The sequence below is a fragment of the Triturus cristatus genome, chromosome 1_1, assembly GCF_964204655.1.
Source record: "Triturus cristatus chromosome 1_1, aTriCri1.1, whole genome shotgun sequence".
In the NCBI taxonomy this organism is placed as follows: Eukaryota; Metazoa; Chordata; class Amphibia; order Caudata; family Salamandridae; genus Triturus; species Triturus cristatus.
The window spans coordinates 988,991,065-989,009,152 of NC_140579.1; the positions used below are offsets into that span (position 1 = coordinate 988,991,065).

Below are 18,088 nucleotides of genomic sequence, written 5' to 3' on the forward strand. Positions count from 1 at the left end.
GGACTACATCTCTACCTCCTTCATTTGCTAATGGCAATGGAAACAGACTTTTAACATTAAAACATATATTTGAAGCTGAAGCCTTCTTTTAAAGAGAATCTTTCAAGGATTTTCTGCTGGTGGATTTTGAAGATTTTGAAATACAGTGCTTGGGTCTTCAAGGGACTAGCAGACTTCAGTTAATTCTTCAATATCTGTTTCATCAAAGCTTAAATCACACAAGATTTCTTCTTCACCGTCCTCGTTAAGCTGCATCCAGGACAGGTTATTCACCTGGAAATTAATTGAATAATTTTAAATATGCTAAAAGATAAATAAACATTTAAATATATCAATATGCTTCTTCACATGTTTCAGAAAGCTAATATGAGTTTCAAGGCTCAATTCTTAAAAATTAAATAGAAATAAAAAAAAGACATCTACTCCTGCGAGAATCACACCTAGCCTAAATAAATGTCTGTCATTTTCACAGTTCATATTCACAGAGCATTCCTGGAGAACAGTAGTCGCAGGTTCAGTTTTTCACATGTGTAAGCATTTTAGTTTGCATAAAAGTAACAGATCTACATTTATGCTTGAACAAATACATTGCAAAAGTGCATTTTGCATGAAACCTTTCTCTTTTCTCCATAAAATTGTTTTTTCTACATGTAAAATATTTTCTTCCCGTGAAGAATATTCTCTACTTATACCCTCGAAAAATGCGGGCATGATCTGTCTGACTGGCGCCTTCGATAAGAGTTACTCTTCCCCCTTAAATAATGTACTGTAAAATGGCTTCCTTTACTGGACTGTTGATGGATCAGGGACCTTATTCCTTTTTTAGGTTTCGCCTACACAGCGCCTGTGAAATCTCTTGAATTAAAAAAAAAAAATGGGGCTTAGTGCCCACCTATTACTTACCTTTGCCTACCATTGGTTGGCTCCCACATCACTTTAATTACCATTGGCTGGCCCCATGTCACTCGTATCCTTCCTTACTATTGGTCAGCTCCTCCTGCTTGCTCGCCTCCATCTTTTTGGGCTTCAAGTCTTCGTCCTGCCATGGAGCCTGGACCAAGTACTGCTTACGGTGGACAATGCCCTTCACACACAGGCTCTTTTTTAAATGTTTTGACATACACTCTTATTTAGTTCATGTCTCTGCAGTCCCTCTCCTGCACCCCTGTTTAAAGCAAAAAAAAAAAAAAGCGCTATGATGCGCCCAACATTTATGGCGTCATAACGCCTTTTTTATTTTTTTTGCATAAGTAAGCCAATGTGATCGTTTTGGCTTATCGGACACTGAATTTCCATCCAATTTTGATAAATATATATGATAAAACTGCAAACAGAGGGGTATGCCCAAATGACCCTCCTATATCTGGGCATAAAACATCTACAACATGTAAAAGGAAAAAGTAAGGAGGGGTCAATCATTTATTTTTGTCCAAGGCACCATCAATTACCTTGACATTTTCAATGTTTTGTGATTGTAAATATTTATAGTTTTGTTAGATACAAATATTATTCGGCGGGACTCTGGTACATGAATATACACATAAATTAAACACCAAACATGATATATGTAAGATGTAAACAAATACATACTAATCAAACATAAATCATGATCAATACAACAGTACATATACACAATATATACAACATATACACTACCCTAACTGTTACATATAATCATGTACACTCCTAAATCCTAATTACAATCCCCCCATAGCACGGTTCCATGCTTCCTCTGGAGACCTTCAATTATATGTGTTGATGATCGGTGTGGCGGGAATAGAGAGGATCGGACTACATCACGGTGGAACCTTATGACAGGGAGTGAGGTGCAGGCACGGCCAGTGACTGGAGGATAGCAAGTGTGTATTACAGTGACACATATAATTGAAGGTCTCCAGAGGAAGCATGGAACCGTAGCAAGGAAGATTGTATACCCCCGATAAAAAGGATTTGTCTTGATCCTGATAGTCTGGATAAGACTACAGACAGTGTGTACCCTTGTCCTGAGGAAGCCGAAAAGAAATTGTGGGCTATAACGCGACCGCGTCAAAGAGGACTACCTCTGAATGTATCACTCGGATTTAGGAGTGTACATGATTATATTTAACGGTTAGGGTAGTGTATATGTTGTATACATTGTGTATATGTACTGTTGTTGTGATCATGATTTATGTTTGATTAGTATGTATTTGTTTATGTCTTACATATATCATGTTTGGTGTTTAATTTATGTGTAAATTTATGTACCAGAGTCCCGCCGAATGATATTTGTATCTAACAAAACTACAAATATTTACAATCACAAAATATTGAAAATGTCAAGGTAAATGATGGTGCCTTGGACAAAAATAAATAAGTGATTGATCCCTCCATACTTTTTCCTTTTACATGTTGTAAATATATATGATAGGCATTTGGAAAGATCAATTCACTGATTTGCTTGTTTGTGCTGTGTTCTGGCTCACCCAGTTAGTTTCTTCGTAAATTGCCATAGGCCAGGCTGGCAGGAGTGGGAGCTCCAACCTCTCTATTCATTTCGCATACAAAGTTTTTTACTTTAGAAGAATTTATTCAAGGGTATATGGAATATAAGTCCGCCGATGTGCTCTACTTCAGAGTCAGTGCTAATATTGTTCTGAACTTATTACAGGATCATAGCTGCCAAGGTTTGCGATTGCGAATATGTGACATTTTCATGATTTCAGTGTACTTATGATGACATTCAACAACCAAATGTGTGAAAAACACTTACTTGTGAGCACATCTAAGCAGTGGAGTCCATTACATATCCTCCTCACATCATCCCACATGATTTTACACCTCTTTTGACAATTAGAGCTGAGCTGCTTGCAGTACCATGGACAATTTCAAACATTCATTAGTTTCTCCAAACAGACAGTGTAAAATAGCCAAGCCACTGTAAACTTGGCTACATAAACACCTTTTATCACAACTTACAAATCCAACTCCTACCCTTTATCTATACAGTACTATAACATTAGTATGCCATCAATCTCAAACAGCACAAGGACAGACATCGCTGGTGCACTCTCTTAGGGCTGGCATTAGCATTGGTGGTGCCTGGTGCTACAATTACCACTTTGTCCACCGGTTGTCTTACTATCACGCTCCGCCAATGTCCCTGATCTCTCCACTGCCCCTCTCTCACATCCACTTTATTTGTTTTATAGCGCTACTCATACCAGTGTAGGGTGTCAGAGCACTTTACTTCACATACACAATATGCAGAGACAATGAATCATAGATGTGTAAATCATTCTAGGAAATGGTAAATAACACAAAGAGGATTACAAGGTGTAGGAATCACATCATCCATACTAGTAGGTCATATATTAACAGTGTTTGACTGGAAAAGCGCAAACCTAGGATTAAATACAATCCAACGTGGCTGGTGTGTGCTCTGCTAATAGGAATGCATTTCTACCCTAACAAACCCTTTTTTAGCAACATTAGGATAATAAAAGACATTGGAAAAACATAATGTTAGACCTGGCACCTTGGCGTGGGTCTCCCTTCCATTTTTTGCTGTTGCCTCATGTGTTTTTGCTGGTGTTAGATGCTTTGGGCAGTGTGCCACTGCTATCCAGTGCCACAGTGCAAGTGCTCCAGGACTGACCAGAACTGGTTTGGACTAGGCAAACCTCCTCTCTGCCTTCAGAGAACAAAGACAAACTAAGTATAAATATTGGGACCCAAACCCAAGAACTTTAGATCACTTTGGGAAACAAGAAGAAAACTTTGCTGAGGAGAGGAACCAGAGAGACTGAGGAGAGACTATCCCTCAGCTTGAGGGATTGGCCTGCAGCGGTTGCCTGACTGCCAAAGAGAGGAGAAAGGAACTTTGTGTATACTTTATTCGACTTGTGAAGGATCTTCAAGGGCTTGAGAAAAGAGCTTGCCTCCTGCTGAAGTCTCAGGGACAACAGACTTCACCAACCAGCTACCCAAGAGTTCTTTGGAAGTGCCTGCTGTTTTGCGAGGCTTTCTGAGGGACTGCGTGTCGCAAGGAGCTGGAAGCGCGACCCACGAGCAAAAAGCATGTCGCCGAACTGATGCTGTCGCATCACAGTGAGAAAGTGCCTCACATCACCAGAGAAGAGGATCAACGTCGCAACAGATGCCGCCGCATCACCGGGAAGAGTGTCGCAGGGCCTGTCGCGGCACAGAAGAACTGTTGTCATTGCAGGATCCCCGAAGCGCCTTGCATCGCCGGAGAAGAGGATTGATGTCGCATCAGATGCCACTGCATCACCGGGAAATGTGTCGCAGGGCCTGTTGCGGCTTGCATCGTTGTCGAAGCACCTCGCATCGCCGGAGAAGAGGATCGACGTTGCATTAGACGCCGCAACACCAAGAAGCGTGTAGCAGGGCCTGTCGTGGTCTGCATCGTGTCGCATCAAGAAAAAGACACCACCTTTGTTTCATTGCACCGGATCTTCATCACATCACGGCGTTGCGTGCCGCATCGCCACGAAAGCGCAGTAAGAAACTGGTGCATCACCTCCCCTCGCAGAGAAGAACCGATGCATCCCCTACGCAGCAGTAGGGACCCGAAGCATCACTGTTCTTGCGTGTAGCAGGGGCCAAGCTTTGAGGGTAAGAGCAAGCACAGGTGGGGGAGGGGAACAAAACAGCATCAAACATACACCACCACAGGGGTAGCCGGGTGCAAATTCAGCATTGTGCATCCAATGCTTTTCAACGGAGAACTTGCTTCTGACAAATAGACAGCAGGGATTGCACCGGAGGCTGCAGGAGGGAGACCAGTGACAGCAGAGGTAAGTAGAGATGAAGAGGGTCATAGGGGCACCGTCGAATCAGTTCACCAATGCTTAGAGGATTCGGGTGCAGGGGTGCCTTTAGACGTCAAATTCTTCTTACCTGAGCCAGTCATGGTCAGGGGGAAGCCTCTGGATTTAGGCTGCAGGTGTCATCGTGGAGTCCAGGAGGGGTCAGCCACTGCTGGACTTGAGGTCAGGATCTCTGGGGAACCTGTTCTGGGTCGATGGGCCACCGGGACACACTAACACTTATAATATTTCAGAATTAACTTAAGTATTGTAAGGGCAAATCTACTCATGAAGATAGGCCCTCACCTGTGGTAACTGCACCCTGCCTTAGGGCTTTAAGGACTGCTATAGGGGTGACTTACCTATACCTCCAGGCAGTGCTGGCTGGCATGGCACCCAGGCAGGGTGCCATGTCGACTTTCACCTCACTGGGATGTGCAAGCTGCAAAGGCAGGGGCATGGTCCTAGGGACGGGGCCCCAGGGGACTATCTTCAGATTCCAGTCCCTAGGTACCCAGGATGCCATTTACTAGGGATTTACAAAGGGCAGAAATACCAATTGTGGATATGTTTTTAGGTAAGAAGCACTGGCACGGGGGTCCTGGTTGGCAGGGACCCTGTGCACTAGAATCAAAACCACATCACTTTCCAGGCAGAATGTTGGGGTAAACCATGTCAAAAGAGGCACTTTCTCAAAAACATAACGCATTTTTGTTTCCGGGATTTGCCAATGTTCTTACAGGTAATAGCCAGGGCGTCGGGTGTTTCCCTGGGAGGCTGGAAGTGTGGGGGTTGGTTTTGCAGCGGCAGGGGCCTGTATTATTACTGGGGACTGGTTTTGCAACGGTGCTGCAATACTGGCCCCAGTAAAAAAGCAGCAAGAAAGCATTCCTAGCCTCCCGGGGACAGGCAGTGCTTCCCCAGAGGCCAATTTAAAAAACATTACCAGGGCCGCTTTGAGCTCCCACTTCTAACCTGGTAATAGCAAGTGTTGAGGCAATTATGGCCTTATTGCACAATAAAGTCGCTTTGCAAAAACAAAGTCAATTTACAGAGCTGCGCTGAACATGGCAACTAAATATTAATATAGCACTATCCGGCCCTTAAGTTTAAAAGTTTGCAGCTTGTAGGGAAATCGGTAATCAGTAAAATAACAAGTTAATTACCTTCGGTAACGATATATCTGTAAGAAACATAGGTTAGTTATAGATTCCTTACCTTAGAATTTCCACAGGTGTCAGACTGGATCCGGAAAGTTTTCCTCAGCAGTAGCCCTGCGCTTCGAAAGGTGGTGTTGGTCTGCTCCCCATTCATCGTTGGCGTTGTGGTCGCTGGGATGACGTTGCGGCAGCTACTTAGATGCCACCCTCGCGCGCTGACGTCAGTTCTGTACACGACTTTCCATGCCAGAAGCGCAGAGCCATGCAAGATACTTACCACTGGTGCAAAAAACCAGGGCCCTGAAAGGATGTCCTTAACTCTAGAAGTAATTTCGCAGAACGGGGAGGATGGGTGGGGCGGTAAAGAGTCTATAACTAATCTATGTTTCTTACAGATATATCATTACCGAAGGTAAGTAACTTGTTCATATGAAAGAAACAGTTAGTTATAGATTTCTCACCTTAGAATAGATACCCGAGCAATACCAACCCCGGAGGTGAGTTAGCGAATTAGGTTCACACCAGGAAATCTTGGACAAAAGAATGACCAAAGAAGCCGTCTCTCCGGACTTGGCTGTCCAGGCAGTAGTGCCTGGTGAACGTGTGCAGTGATGCCCACGTAGCTGCCTGACAGATGTCATATAGGGGGACTTCCCGTCCTAAAGCAGTAGTAGCTGCCGTCAACCTGGTGGAATGGGCGCGCAGACCCAAAGGAAACTCCTTCTTTGCCAAAGATTAGCAGGCCTTGATGCAGAGAATGACCCACCTGGAGATGGTGCGTTTGTGCACGGCCCGACCTTTCTTAGCGCCCGCGTAAGAGCTGGTCTTCCACCCGGAATTGTTTGGTGCGATCCAAATAGAAGGAGAGAGCAAGTTTCGGATCCAGACGGTGGAGCCTCTCTTCCTCTTTTGAAGGATGCAAAGGTGGAGGCGGAAAGAGGTGGGCAAAGTGATGTTTTGGCCAATATGAAAAGAGACCACCTTTGGAAGAAAGGAAGGTCGAGTTCTGAGGACGACCTTGTCCGGATGAACAGCCAGAAAGGGAGGCTTGGGAGACAGAGCCTGTAGCTCACTCGCCCTGCGCGCAAAACAGTTTTCAGAGTAAGGAGTCTGAGAATACAGTTATGTAGCAGCTCAAAGGGAGCGCACATCAAATAAGTAAGAACCAAGTTCAAGTCCCACTGAGGCATTACGAAGGGAACAGGAGGAAAAAGATGAGTAACGCCATTAAGAAATCTATTTACAACAGGGAACTTGAAAAGAGAAGGCTGATCATGAAGCCTGAGGAAGGCTAAAATGGCAGAGAGGTATCCCTTAAGAGTGCCCAGAGCAGAGCCCTGCTGGGCCAAAGACAGGAGGAGCAAGAGAACCTCGGAAAGAGGGGCAGAAAGAGGATCCACAGCCTTTGCTGTGTACCATGCCACAAATGTATTCCATCTGCAGGCGTATACATCTTAGTGGAGGGACGCCTGGCTGCCAAGATTACATCACAGACTTCGGGAGGCAAGTCAAATGACGTCAACTGCTGCTGCTCAATCTACACGCAAGGAGGTGGAGGCTGGACAGGTTCGGGTGGAGGACTGTCCCCTGCTGCTGCGACAGAAGATCCTCCTGAAGAGGCAGTCGGATTGGAGGATCGATGGCCATGTGGAGCAGCTCGGGATACGAGACTCTTCGTGCCCAATCCGGAGTCACAAGAATGACTTCGGCCAGATCGCGCTTGATCTTCTTCAGCACTCTGGACAGAAGTGGTATAGATGGAAAGGCGTATAGAAGACCGCAACTCCACTCACGACGAAAAGCGTCGCCTAGCGGGTGCCGCCTTGGAAATTCCAAAGCACAGAATTGCTGACACTGCGTGTTCTCTTCGGTGGCGAATAGATCTAACCAAGGCTCTCCCCACTGTAGAAAGAGACCTTGCATCACATTCGAGTGAAGACGCCATTCGTGATCCATCATGCACCTGCGGCTCAGTTCCTCCGCCCTGGAGTTCAGTGAACCTGCCAGGTGATGAACCACCAGGGATATGCTCTGATGTTCCAGCCATGTCCAGAGACGAAGGGCCTCTTGAAATAGGGTCCACGACCCCAACCCGCCTTGTTTGTTTCAGTGCCACATAGTGGTGGTGTTGTCCGTGAACAACTGCACCACTCTTCCCCGGTCAGAGGGAAGGAATGATTTTAGTGCAAGACGGATCGCCCAAAGCTCCAGAAGGTTGATGTGGAGCTCGGACTCCCCCGGAGAACAGAGGCCTCTGATCTCCGCCTCTCCCATGTGGCCACCCCATCCTAGAAGGGATGCGTCTGTCACCACTGTGTGTTCTGGTTGGGGAAGGGAGAGGGATCTGCCGTTGACCCAATCCTGGTTCGTACGCCACCACTGCAATTGCCATGCAGTGCCCTCTGCGATCTGGACGCAATCGGACAAATTCCCCTGATGCTGCCCCAGTGGAACTTCAGGTCCCACTGCAGAGCCCGCATATGCCACCTGGTATGATCGACCAGCAGGATGTAGGAGGCCATGAGGCCCAGCAGCCTCAGGGTCATCCTAATCGAAACACAGGATAGAGGCTGAAAGATCGGAATCATAGTGCGAGTATCCCGGACTCGCTGTACTGGGAGAATAAACCCGAAACTGTGTCGTCTCCAGAACCGCTCCGATGAAGAGGAGCTTTTGAGAGGGGGTCAGGTGTGATGTTGGCATGTTGATGGAGAACCCCAGCGAATGCAGGAGGTCGGCCGTATTCTGGAGATGGGAGACGACTGCCTGGGGCGAGCCCGCCTTCAAAAAACAGTCGTCGAGATAGGGGAAGACTGGAACCTCTGATCTGCACAGATGAGCTGCGACCACCGCCATCCCTTTTGTGAACACCCGAGGGGCGCTGGTAAGGCCAAAGGGAAGCACACTAAACTGAAAGTGCTCGTGGCCTACCGTGAACCGCAGGTAACGCCGGTGGGCTGGCAGGACGGGGATGTGAAAATAAGCGTCCTGCAAGTCCAACGTTACCATCCAGTCTCCAGGGTCGAGGGCAGACAAGACCTGAGCCAGGGTCAACATTCTGAACTTCTCCTTCCAGAGGAAGCGGTTGACGTCCCTGAGATCCAAGATAGGACGCAGGCCCTTGGCCTTCTTGGGCACCAGAAAGTTGTGGGAATAGCAACCACAACCTACTTCTGGGGCAGGAACGCGCTCAATGGCTCCATTGGCCAAGAGAGCCGTAACCTCCTGTTGGAGAAGGGCCAGGTGATACCCCAACATGCGATGGTACTGGGGTGGCATTGCTGGAGGGGTAGTCTCAAAGGGGAGGGAGCAGCCCCTTCGGCCTATCTGCAGAACCCACCTGTCCGACATGATGGTGCGCCAGTGGAGGAGGTGAAGGCGGATCCTGTTGCCCACTGGCATTTGATGGGCCTGAAAGGTTGGACTAGGAGGGTTTGGAGGCTGCTGCAGAGGAGCGGTGGTGGACTGGCCGGCCCCCTGGCCCCCAGAACCACGTCAGTGGTTCCCACGTCCCCGGCCGCGCTGAGGTTGAACAGCTTGCGCTGGCCTGTGGCTCTGAAAGGAACATGTTAGGGCACCCCTTACGTGGCCACGAAAGGGGCAAAAGGCAGACCGTGCAGGGTGCATTGTGGAGAGGCTCAAGGACTTGGCCGTAGCCCGAGAGTCCTTGAAGTGCTCTAGCGCACTGTCTGCCTTGTCGCCAAACAGGCGACGGCCATCAAAGGGCATGTCCATCAAAGTGTTCTGGACATCCCTAGAAAAGCCAGACGTTCTCAACCAGGCGTGACGGCGAAGCGCCACCGACATTGAAATGGTCCTCCCAGTGAGTTGGCAGTGTACAGTCCACAGTGGATGGTAAATTTTGCTGCGTCTCTCCCCTCGGCAATAGCACGGGAGAGTATGGCCCAGGCCTCCTCCGGACACTGAGGCAGCACTTGCGCCACTGTATCCCACACAGAGTGGGAATAACGGCCCACCAGGCTTGCGGTGTTTTCCGACCACAGCCCTAAGCTGGAGGAAAAAACAACTTCTTCCCAAGCTGATCCAGCTTCTTGGATTCCCTGTTGGGTGGTGTGTTAGGGAATGCGCTTTGGGACGTTGAAGCTTGGACCACCAAGCTCTCGGGGGAGATATGTTGGGAGAGGAAAGTGGGGTTGCCCAGGGCCCAGCGATGGCATCGAGCAACCATCCTATCCACAGGAGCCCCTGTGTTAGGCCTGGACAAGGTGCCCAAAAGAATGTCTGATAGGGCCTCTTTAAACGGCAGCAGGGGCTCTAAAGAGCTCGCTGCCGACTGAAGCACCTCTGGCAGGAGGTTAGTCCTGACTGCCACAGTAGGTAGCTTGAGGTTTAGGGCCTAGGCCGCCCTACGCAACACCACTGCGTAAGATGCACCCTCCTCTGTAGCCACGATAGGAGGAGACAACATGCCAAGGTCTGGTGAGGTGTCCAGAACACTTGCATCCCCCAGTTCCTCTCTCCAGTCCTGGTCGTACTCCAACTGGTCAGTTAAAGGGTCACCAGACCCCTTCCAATCTCCCTCACCCTCCTCTGGCTGCCAAACTGGCTGAAATGCAGGGACAAAGGTACCCATCGGCGCTGGATCCGGTGCCGGCTGACGCCGGTTCAGCTCCGTATCCACATCAGGATCAACGCTGGCTGGAGGTCAAGCCGGCGCCGGCTGCAGACGTGGTGCCGGTAGAATCGGCGCCGATGGAGGTGTAACAATCCAGATCCAGGCCTGCCGAGTCTGCAGGCCCTGAAGGCGCACCGGCGGAGACGGGCTGCCCAAAGATGGCATGCATCGCTTCGTAGAACTTACGAAGCTGGGCAGGGGTCGCTCCCAGGAAGGGAGGGAAGGCCAGAGTCGACCTCGTAGGCTCCGCACGCGGAGCTGCGGGGATGGCACCACGCTCCCCTTCTGCCGCATCAGCCGACGGGCGAGGGAAGTCGAAGAGCGACGATGCTTCTACGACTTCTTCCTATGTTTAGACTTACCTGAACCCAAGTGCGAAGACTTAGACGAGGAGTGATAATGGCTCTGCGATCGGTCCCTCGACCTCCCACATGACCTGGACCTCGAAGACGCGGAGCCGACTGCTGGGCCTCGAGTAGCTTTCGCGACTGCTCCCGCAAAGACTTCGCGGCCATGGTTCGGCAGTCCGAGCACGACTTGGGGTCATGGTCACGCTCTAAGCAGTAGAGGCACACACGGTGTGGATCCGTGACCGACATCAGTCGAGTACAGGAACCGCAGGCCTTGTGCACCAGGAGGGTATCCCTCGTGCACCAGGAGTCGATGGAGACTCAAAAACGAAGTCGACAAAAGTCACAAAAAAGTCAGTCAAAAAGTAATTGGGGGTACTGCTCTCTCCAGATCTGCGCTTGCTGGCGCAGAAAAAGAAAGAACTGACTTCAGCGCGCAAGGGCGGTGTCTAAGTAGCTGCCGCAACGTCATCCTGGTAACCAAGACACCAACGACGACTGCGGAGCCAACTGACGCCACCTTTCGACGTGCAGGGGTACTGCTGACGAAAAACTTTCCGGATCCAGTCTGACGCCTGGGGGTAATTCTAAGGTAAGGAATCTATAACTAACTGTTTCTTTCAGATACAAAGATTATGGTCTAGCTCGCAATTAGATCCAACTTAAGACATCATTACCCCTTCCATGAAACAAGGAGTGAATTGCAGGACAGCAGTTAGTCAATATGTATTATCTGGTATATTGAAGGATACCAGTAGCCAAGTGTAGTTGAAATAAGAGGTTTATTTCATGGAAAAAGATCTCAGCCAACAATCTTCACCAGCTCTCAGCTCTCCCTCTGCTTCCCTCAGTCCCCACAATTCTAAATGACCTCACAACATTCCATATGACACAGAGTTGCTGCATTCAATTGGTAATTACAATAGATCATTATATTAAGTGTACACATACTATAGAAACTACACACTTACCTCCTATAAGAAAACAATATAGTAAAAATAAACCAAATAAATACAAAGTAAAAGATTTACATAAATGTACATAAATAAAATACTCCTACACTTTAACAATTTAGTTCTTCCATGTAATAAAGGAAGAACTAGATCACTCAACATAATCTTTCAAATATTCCAGACTTCATACTCATCTGTGTGATTTTCTTGTTGAGAGACATTTGCCAGCTCCTTTTCTTTTCCCACTTAGTTCACCTTTGCTGTCACTTGGATCAAATATCTTCCCTTTATATACAACTACTCTTTTGAGCTTCCAAATGCGATGATCCTGTGTTCTGACAGCATTGCTGAATGTTTTAATAAGGGTTTTGAGTATGTATTACACCCTTGATTCCCTACTGAACTTTTTATTACCAACAGTCACCCACCAATACTTTTGTTTCTTTCAATGCCTTTTTCTTATCAAAATATTCTTTCCCGATTTTAACTTTCTTATTTTCTCTAAAACTGCAGTTTTTCTTAGTGGTGTCATTCCACAAACTGAACTCATACTCATTTACCCACAAAAGTTCTGCAGCAGTTTTGGGTATCTACCTCGGAACAATTCAAATGGGGTCTTACCTGTGTTGGTATGAGCTTTGATTCTGTAAACTTCAACCCTCCTTTCACCACATCTCTAAACTTCATGGAATTAACTTTGGCCAATGTTATGGTTTCCTTAAGAACTCTATTAAGTCTCCCCATCATTCCATTTGTTTCGGGATGGTAGAGAGCACATTTTTTGTGCTTTAGCCCACATTCTTCAAGGAATTCTTCCATCACTTTGGAGACTCCATAATCAGCGAGCAAGGTTTCTCCGAAACCTTCTCTCCACATGAGTTCACTTAAAAATGTAGTCACATGTTTAGTTTTCATTCCTGTTGTGAAACACACCTCTGGCCATCTTGAAAGCATATCAGTCACAACTATCAAATATGTCTCTTGTCCATCCCCATGAACTGGCCCCAGACTAATCAAGAGCAATTTCTTTCCATTGACCTGTTAGATTCTCTCAGATTAACATGGGTTGTACCCTAGGTTTTTATAGTTGACACTTAATCTATTCCTTTATTTTTGAATATCTTGCAAAGAGGTCTGTCAAAGTGGGTCCCACAGAAATATTTTGTATTTATTTATCGCTCAATATACAGCAAGTGCCTCCCTCTCAATAACAGAATATCTTGTTTCAGCACCTTTAAATTATCATGAAATGAACATGATAGTGTTTTCCCCATCATGCCCACCTTGCGGTCAAACAGCTCCCTCTCCTTTAAGACTGGCATCTTTTGTTGTTATTGATCTCTTTTTTGGATCAATTTGGTGCTTGGTTGAGCTAATTTTTTTAATGTTTGAAGATCTTTCGCAGGCCAAATCCTACACATAGTCAACTCCCTTTTTTAGCAGGCGTCTCATAATGACACTCAACTCTGCAAAGTTCTGAACAAACTTACTATAATATTCGGTATTCCCCAAGAATATCATTAACTCTTCCCGGGAAGTAGGTGAGCTCATCCTCTGAACAGTATAGATCAGATCTGTTTTAGACATAACTCCATTACCAGTGATGGTTTGTTCCAAGTTGTCTATAGCATTTGTTCCAAAATTGAATTTCTCAAGTTTTAATGTAAGATTACAATAACATATATTTTAATACCTCTCTATCCCGGACAATGTGTTCTTTAACATCACTCTCACAGACAAGGATGTCATCCTGATACACAAAATACACCCTTTGCTCCTTTTAAAACTTTTTCTATTATTCGCTGAAAACCAGAATCTCAGGATACAAGTCCAAAAAGTAACCTGACATATCTGAAAGTGCCAAAGGGTCTTACAAAGGCAGTCATGCCCTTAGATGCCTCCTCCAATTCAATTTTGGCGGTAGGCAGAAGTGAGCTTTACTGTGATGAACACCTTTGCATCACCATGTAGTATTAACAACTCGGAGATATTCGATCTTCCATGAAATAAACTTCTTAGTACTTAGTGTAAAATCTCTATTCAGTTGTGTAACCATAATAGCACACAATTCAGTATATTATGTCTAGAATATAATTGCTATCAGTAAAATCATAACATATAAAAGCAAGTCTGCATATTTAAAAAAAACTCTTCGCCAATTCCTTGATCAAAATCCCAAAAATGTTAGGTTAATACATGTGGCGGGCATACCAATACCAGGGATGACAGAGCAGTAGCAGCAAAATATAAAGTGCATAAATACTATTGCAGTTGACTATGCACACCTATAAGATGATATTTTTTTTTGATAAACAAGTTTTATTGTTTTAAACAGCACAATAACAAAAACAGTCTGGTATTCCGAATCAGTATCACACAGCAAAACATTAGGAAGCACCCCCCGCCCCCCCCGCCCCCAGAATCCCCCCCCCAGCCCCCACACCGCCCCATTAAGGTATGTTGCCTAGCCATTTCCCCCAAACCTTTCGGTATTTCTTGGGGCATCCTCGTGCCTGATAGAGAGTACGTTCCTGCGCCGCGCACCAGTCCACCCCAGCGCCCCATTTGGCCACACTTGGCGGCAGCGGCTGCTTCCATGCCGCAGCAATGTCGCGCTTGGCCACCATCAAGGCCGTCATGAGAAACAGTTGCTCTGAGCGCGTGCCATCTAAGCCATCCGTGATGCCCAGCAGCGAGTGTCTTGGATCATGGGGCACCTCCCACCCCAGGACCTCCGTAAGTTCGGTCTCAATGCCCCTCCAGAACCCCTCCAGGGCCGGGCAGGACCACACCATATGCAGGAAGTCTGCCGGGTCGGAACCACATCGGGGGCAGGCCGCATCCCCGGAGAGGCCCGCGCGGTGAAGGCGAGCTGGTGTGAGGTACGCCGCGTGGAGATAATAGATTTGGATGAGTCGCAGCTTAGCGGAGGCCGTCACCAACCGGGGGGCCATAAGGGCGTCCCGCCAGTCGGCCTCGTCCAGGGGACCCACCCATCCCTCCCAGCGCTCCTTAAGACCCGCAAGGGATGTAGGGGTGCAGTTAGTGAGGGAGCGGTAGATCCTGGAGATGCCCCCCCTCCCCAGGTTGCCCAGCAGAACCTGAGCCTCCGGAGGGCTGTGATCCGGCAGCCGGACGTCCAGTGGCGTGTAGGTGTGTATGGCGTGGCGCAGCTGGAGGTACCGGTAAAATTGGGAGGAGTGAAGGGAAAAACGCGCTTGCAGCTCCGAAAAGGAACACATCCGCCCTCCCCGCCAGACGTCCCCCAGCTGGGATATGCCGATAAGATCCCATGATTTGAAGCCTTCCAGCGTTGTGACCTCCCGCAACCACGTCCCGTGCCACAGGGGAGTGACCCGGGTCAACCGTCCCGTCCATCGGGTGAGGCGGAGCGCCGCTCTCCAGGACAGGAACACAGCCCTGGTGATGTCCGGGCAAGAAGCAGGGATGGGGGGCGCCGTACAGGCGGTCTTGGATGTCGGAGAAGCCCAAGCCGTTAAGTTCCACCCTGTAGGCCGGGTCGGACCAACCCCCTCCATACCAGTCGTGAATGACCAGTAGGCGGGTGGCCATGTAGTAGAGGTAGAGATCAGACATGCCCAGGCCCCCGTCAAAGGTGGGAATACGGCACGTCGACAGAGCCAGCCGCCGCCTCCCCTCGCCCCAGAGAAATCTCGTCGCCATCCCGTCGAGCTCGCGGAACCACGGGCGCGGAAAGGAGAGGGGAGTGTTTTGCAAGACATACAGAAACCGGGGAAGGATCATCATTTTGTAGAGGGCGACCCTTCCCAGCGGGTTGAGGGGCAGCTGCTGCCACCGCGCCAGATCGACCTTGGCTCTCTTGACCAGGGGGGAGACGTTGAGCGCCCAGCTTAGCTCCGGGAGGAGGGAGACCCAAATGCCCAGGTACTGAAATGTTAAGCGACGCAGAGGGATGGTCTCCTGCCAGTCAAAGCATTCCCTGGAGGGGTGCAACGGTACCAGGACCGACTTCCGTGGGTTGAGGGAGAGACCCGACGCCCGGCCGAAGCGGCTCAGGATGGATAGTGCGCGCGGTCCGGAGCTCGCTGGGTCCCCCAGGTAGAGTAGGACATCGTCCGCATAGAGGGCGATTTTGTCGGCTTCCAAGCCGGGCCACTCCCACCCCCGAAGGAGGGGATCGGATCTAATCAAGGCGGCCAGAGGCTCCATCGCCAGGGCGAAGAGAAGGGGCGACAATGGGCAACCCTGCCTCGTCCCCCGGCCGATCCGGAAGGGCCTTGACAACGCACCATTGACCAGCACTCTGGCACGGGGCCGGGCATAGAGGACTCGCACCATCCCCAGGAACCGGGGGCCAAAGCCCACGCGGGACAGGACGTCGAAGAGGTAGGCCCACCCCACCGAATCGAAAGCCTTTTCGAAGTCAACGAGGAGGAGGGCGAGGTACGGGGTCAGTCGATGGCGATGGGCCAAGGCCACATGGAGACGGCGCAGACAGTGGCGCGTGCCCCGAGCGGGCATGAAGCCACATTGATCCGGGTGGACCAAGGTCGACAACAGGGGCTTAAGTCGTTGGGCCAGAACCGCCGCATAGAGTTTCACATCAGTGTTGATGAGCGAAATTGGGCGATAGGCCGCTCTATCAGCGGGCGGCGGCGTGGATTTGGGCAAAACCACAATCGTGGCCAGGTCGGATTCCAGGGGGAAGAAACCCCTCTCAAGCGCCTCCGCATAGTGAGCTCTCAGCCGCGGGACCAGGCTGTCCTTATAGGCCGCAAAGAATTCCTGAGGAAAACCGTCCGGTCCCGGTGTCTTCCCCGTTGACGTACGCCCGATTGCCTCCCCGATCTCCTCGGCGGAGATGGGCGCCTCCAGGCTTTCCATTTCGTCCGGCCGAAGCCGGGCCAGGCAGGCGCTCCCGGACGCGAGCAGGGCGTCCAGAGAAAGGTCCGGCGCACGCGCTCGGTAGAGCTGGGAGTAGAACTGGGCAAATGCCTCCGCCATAGCCACGGAGGAGGACTGGAGCACCCCCGAAGAGTCGGCAATCGCCGGAATGATGCGCGACGCCCTGGGGTAAGTGGCCAGGCGGTGCAATAGTGCGCCGTTCTTGTCACCCCAGCCGTAGACCCTCGCTACCGAGGACTGCCAAAGAAGCTTGGCCGCCTCGAGGGACCGCTGACAAATATCCTGACGAAGGAGCCGCAACTGTCGGTCCACCGCCGGGTCGTCATGCTCGGAGAGCGACTGCTCCAGCCGCAACGCCCGGGCCTCGCAGGCAGTGAGCTGCTGCAGCTGTGTCTGGCGGTGCCGCACCACCTGTGCCTTGGCCGCCCCCCTGATGGTTGCCTTGCAAGCCTCCCAGAGGGTGCCTGCAGACGAGACAGAGCCCCCATTGGCACCATAGTAATGAGCGAGCTCAGTGCCGACCGTCTCGCGCACTGTCTTGTCCTGGAGGAACCAGGCGTTGAACCTCCACACCGGCCTGGCCGCGTGAGGCGGGGGGCCCAGACCCAGGAGGACTGGTGAGTGGTCCGAGATGCCCCTGGGAAGGATGCGGACATCCTGGACACTTCCGCACTCGGTGGGGGGGACAAAAACCATATCAATACGAGCGTGAGAGTGGTGAGCGGCTGAAGTGTGAGTGTATTGACGGTCGTGAGGATGCCAAAGCCTCCAGGCGTCGCAGAGGCCCTGGGCCTCCGCCCAGCCCGCCAGCTGTCTCGCTCGCGCGGCGCGGGAGTCCGAAATCGGTCCCGACGAATCCAGCTGTGGGGCCAAGACCGCATTAAAATCGCCCCCAAGCACGACAGTGCCCACGGGGAGAACTTCTAACAACGAGGCGACGTGGGATAAAGCCTGCGACAGTCCCGAGGGGGGCACATAGAGTGAAAGGAAGCTGACCGGGCGACCCTCCAGCGTACCACAAATGGCAATCCCGATTCCCAGGGGCGCACGGGCCACCCTCTGAAGGACGAAGGGGAAGGAACGACGCAGCAGGACCGCCACCCCGCGGGAACCACGGGAGAACCCCGAGTGCCACACCCGGTCGTAGCCATAGCGCGCCAAGAAAGGACATTTTTCCCCAAGGAGATGGGTCTCCTGAAGGAGGAGGACGTCGGCCCCAACGCGCTGAGCATATTTAAGGACCGCCGTGCGCTTATGCCTATCCAGCAGGCCGTTCACATTCCAGGACAGG

At 50.1% G+C, this 18,088-nt stretch overlaps 1 protein-coding gene across 1 annotated transcript in view; it reads right to left on the minus strand.

Annotated features, from left to right (window-relative positions):
• Positions 1-23: 23 nt before the first annotated feature.
• LOC146871418 (RAD52 motif-containing protein 1-like) overlaps positions 24-18,088 on the minus strand; it is a 238,713-nt gene continuing 220,648 nt past the window's right edge. Inside the window, exon 6 of the mRNA XM_085647000.1 lies at positions 24-273. Within this exon, the coding sequence (XP_085503126.1) occupies positions 166-273 (108 nt within the window). The 3' untranslated portion in view covers positions 24-165. The remainder of the gene's footprint in view (positions 274-18,088) is intronic.